The sequence below is a fragment of the Penaeus vannamei genome, chromosome 25 (genome assembly GCF_042767895.1).
Source record: "Penaeus vannamei isolate JL-2024 chromosome 25, ASM4276789v1, whole genome shotgun sequence".
Lineage (NCBI taxonomy): Eukaryota > Metazoa > Arthropoda > Malacostraca > Decapoda > Penaeidae > Penaeus > Penaeus vannamei.
Genome location: NC_091573.1, coordinates 7,404,309 through 7,408,847, shown reverse-complemented (window position 1 = coordinate 7,408,847; position 4,539 = coordinate 7,404,309). Strand labels below are relative to the sequence as shown.

At 33.3% G+C, this 4,539-nt stretch overlaps 1 protein-coding gene across 2 annotated transcripts; it reads right to left on the bottom strand.

Annotated features, from left to right (window-relative positions):
• Positions 1-479: 479 nt before the first annotated feature.
• LOC113822359 (lysophospholipase-like protein 1) lies at positions 480-4,289 on the bottom strand. 2 transcript variants are annotated; one of them, XM_027374893.2, is made up of 5 exons: positions 4,001-4,289; positions 3,055-3,202; positions 2,440-2,561; positions 1,503-1,618; positions 480-881 (listed from the first exon to the last, which is right to left on the bottom strand). In XM_027374893.2, the coding sequence occupies exons 1-5, from the start codon at positions 4,083-4,085 to the stop codon at positions 657-659; spliced, it is 696 nt and encodes a 231-aa protein (XP_027230694.2). In that variant the 5' UTR covers positions 4,086-4,289; the 3' UTR covers positions 480-656. The 2 variants fall into 2 exon arrangements, with proteins under 2 accessions (XP_027230694.2, XP_069994919.1); XM_070138818.1 differs by having other exon boundaries at positions 480-733.
• Between the last annotated feature and the right edge of the window lie 250 nt (positions 4,290-4,539).

The following is a 4,539-nucleotide window of genomic DNA, read 5'->3' as shown; positions in this document are numbered from 1 at the left end:
TGAATTTTCTTGGGGCAATTTGAGATGAAAGAGGCCCACAACTGATCTAACAGCACTCATGTGAAAGTATACAGTCTGTTGTGGATATGAAGTTGAAAAACAGGCTAAGAAAATATCTTAAAAATACATAAAATTTATTATCAGTCAAAAGGATATGTATCAACATGAATTATGTGAATCACAATTACATAAAAACAATATGCACCATTTACCAAAATATGCAGGGTCACTATATACAATATATACTAAATTTTACAGTAATTACATATAGCAACACATGCAAATCTAAAACTAGGCTGAAGACTATAAAGACAGTGTGAGGGATTAACAATAATTAATTGTAAATACAGAAAAGTCATTTCAGTGCTTAAATTAATAAAGAATCAATTAATCATGCCATGTATGATTTACTATGTTTTGTGAAATTATGTTGATAGTTTCAAGCTTTGTTATGTATGATCTGTAACATAAACAGATATATTTTCAAAATAAATGTGTGTGTGTGTGTGTGTGTGTGTGTGTGTGTGTGTGTGTGTGTGTGTGTGTGTGTGTGTGTGTGTGTGTGTGTGTGTGTGTGTGTGTGTGTGTGTGTGTGTGTGTGTGTGTGTGTGTGTGTGTGTGTGTGTGTGTGTGTGTGTGTGTGTCCCAGTCAGTTATCACACATCAGGTAACAGATCCACCAGCCATTTCTTCATTAACTCAACTTCCCTTTTGCAAAGACTGTGATTCATGCCTGGAAAAGAATGGAAATCTCCCTTGACTCCTCTCTGTTGTAGCTGTGCAAAGGTACGCTCACCCCAAGCACAGGGAACAACTTTATCACTGTCTCCGTGGCACATGAACAAGGGGGGACGTTCTACCACTGGTACCGACTCCAGGACCTTATTGAGAGAGTAAGGCTTTAAAAGTATGATCAAACAAATGCCTTCATATGTTAAATGTTAATCAATGAATATAAGGAATGGATATTAGAAGAGTCACACATTTCATACTACAGAGCTGGGATAGGTAGTGAGATACCCATCATTCCTTTTATCTTATTTCTTATTCTAATGTCCTTTCCTATCTTTCTTATCCCTCTCCCATTTTCTATTTGTACATCATTCCCTGGTGATGTTTATTTTCCATTAACAATAATCCATAATCCATGCAAACAATAGATATCCTTATTTTCTTTATAGTGATATGTACAATAAGGTACTTTCCATCTTTAAATTACTATTTTTATCATTCATCCCCTCTATACATGCAAAGCTGAAATCACCTGAGCCCCTCTCATTAATCTAATCTTAAATAAACAAATAAGTAAGTAAATGAATATGTAAATAAATAATAAATAAATATAGAAAGAAAGATATAATAAATGGTAAAACAAAAATAAGAATAAAAAGAAGACAGGGATTTTGACAGTCTCTTCCCAATCAACAGTAACATAATAAATATACCAAATAGCCTCTGCAACAATCATACTCACTGGGATTCATAGATATTTAAACACTCACCTTATAAACATTGCTCCTCTCGTTAAGGAATGAAGAAAGAGCAACAATTCCTCCAACATCAGATCGGAAACAATAGCCCATTTGCAGAGCCATACTGGATCCCATTGAGAAGCCTCCTAAGAGTTGGTTGAATGGTAGAAAAAAATGTTTGATAAAATAAAAAATTATTAACTATACATATAAATTTCTATAAAAATAAATTACGGTAAAAATGTATTACTATATAATGAATTACTATAAAAATGTGTTACTGGAATATGAAGTACTATAGAAATGTATTACTGTAAAATGAATTATTATGAAAATTAATTACTATAATGAAATTTGCCTTCTAAAGTAATCATTTTGTTTAATAAGAATCATCTATAACTGAATTCCAAGGGTTGTATTCAATATCAAATGTATGGACGTACATTTTGGGTATTCATCTTTATATCAATATTTCCTTATCAATTCTTAAATTATGGCATCAATATTCCTTAATCTATATTTCCTCCAAGAAGAAAATAATTGTTGACCATACTTGGAGAGGAAATGCATTGTCCTACAGTAATCATACACAAACAAAAACCTACTATATAATGCATTTTGCCACTCAGAAATTAAAGCATGAGTTTATAATTATTTGAAAATAATCATATATAATAGTGCAATTGTTTTCTTATGCAAATTGTAACAGCCCGTTTCATTTAAACAGAAATATTTGCTTAATCATTTGCAAAGATTCAATGAAACAGTAATTGGAGAAACTAAGCAATAATTATACTACAAATAAGCATATACACCAGTCATAAAAACACAATATTTACTATTTACTAACTTCTACACTAATTCTCACAATAACCACAATAAACTGAAAGAATTTGTTGCAATTTTCTTTCACAAATTACTTCAACGAGTCCAGAAAACATTCACAAAGAAATATGAAAATACAAACCTACAACAATCCTCTTAATATCAATTCCCAAACTGACTTCCTTGTCTATCAGTTTATTGAGCTCTTCTGCCATGGGTTTGATGGTGGAGACATCCTCTGCAGCATTGATGTCCACTGCCTGCCTGTAAAATTGTGTCATCTGACATACGTATGTATCTACAAAGATATATAGATAGACAGATTGAGAGGGAGACAGAGAGACAAACAGATATTCATAAAATGTAAGGTTTGACAAGATATCAAGAAAAAAAAAAAAAAAAATTTAATTGACTGGCAATTTTCTTTAGCACAATGTTTTCATATTTAAAAAATCCTGTTAAAGTGACAGATGAAAACAAGGAAATAATGAACTAAGGATCAAATAATTAAGTGTAAGGTAGAGAAAACAAGGCTTAAATCCTATGACATAATCAAACAATTTATATACTCCTAAACATGTATAACAGCATATTTCTTCTTTATCATTCCCAGAGTACAAAATTGATTCTATTTCACTTAAATAAAAAAATCTAACCAAATGATGCAGAATTATCATACACTAATATGAAAAAGATTACAGAAGACCAATATACATGTAAAAATCTAATACTAGAAGTGAAACACAGGACCTTATACCTATCGAACCAGACACGCTGTAACAATCCATTGGATGGTGTATAGGGTCTTTCTGGAGATGTTGGGTATACAACCCGAATGTGAGGAAATGTGAGTTCCTGGCCGAAAACACTTTCCAAATCGTTCTTGGATAGTACGCCATTCCACCCTGTAAAAGCATAAGGCAGGATGATTGTTAGTATTTCATAATAGGTTGGGTACTTAAGTAAGCTTATTGCTCTGTCTCCCTCTGTCTGTCTATCTGTCTGTCTGTCTGTCTGTCTGTCTGTCTGTCTGTCTGTCTGTCAGTCTGTCTGTGTCTGCCAGTCAGTGTGTGTGTGTGTGTGTGTGTGTGTGTGTGTGTGTGTGTGTGTGTGTGTGTGTGTGTGTGTGTGTGTGTGTGTGTGTGTGTGTGTGTGTGTGTGTGTGTGTGTGTGTGTGTGTGTGTGTGTGTGTGTATGTATGTGTGAAAGGATCTATAAAACTAAGAATATTCTCTCCTATTAAACAAATCATAAACTATACTATAAAACCATGCTTCTGTTAACCTTATGATTAGCCATTTTTCCTATATATAGAGGTTAATTACTTTGATAATAATGTTAACTAAATATTGTAGAGATGCCACTATGAACTTTATTACAGTATAATCTGGTCTACACTGAAATAACCACAAGAAAAATAATAATTATATACTAAACATGAATATCAAATTCACACAATTTATACACATAATGATATTCACATACATTACCTCACACAGCAGCAATATGTTTGTCAGAATTCAAAGACAATACTGCCAAAATGAGAAAATATAAAGTATGCTTCATATGACAAATCAAAGGTCTCCAAAGTATGCATTTCATGAATTAATGATAAAAGTACCTTGATGTTAATTAAGTACCTTAATACCTGTTAAGTCAAGCAACAGTAGATGACAATACTTCACAATGTACTTATTACTTACCCGAGCCATGCATGAAAATAAGTGTAGCTGTGTGTCTCTGTCCCGTCTGAGGTACTACTGTGACTTCTGTGATATTATAAGACATAGCTAATTACTAGGATTAAATGACAGCAGTCATGGAATATTTCTATACACTTTCGGGGAGTTGTTATCCTTTACTTCTTAGTTATTAGCCTTCTTGCATGTTATCTATTTTAGTATATCGAAGTGTGGATGAAAATATACTATACAGCTTGGCAGGAAGTGCCCCGTGCGCCCTCGCTGCCGTGACCCTGAATGCGTCCCTGGGCATAAAACACGGTGGGTAACTCAATATATTTGAATTCAAATGCTACTGCCATTGGGACAGTTTTATAATACCTAAGTACGCATTTGTACTCGAACCTATTCATCATGATATCCAATGTGAAAGGAAATTTGCCAATGACTGTATGATGACTTTTTTTTATTAGTCATGGTGACGGGTCGTTAGGATCTCAATGTTGCTTCCTTGGTGGTTGTTGCTCCAGTGTAGTTATTATTACCTCTGCGAAGGAGGT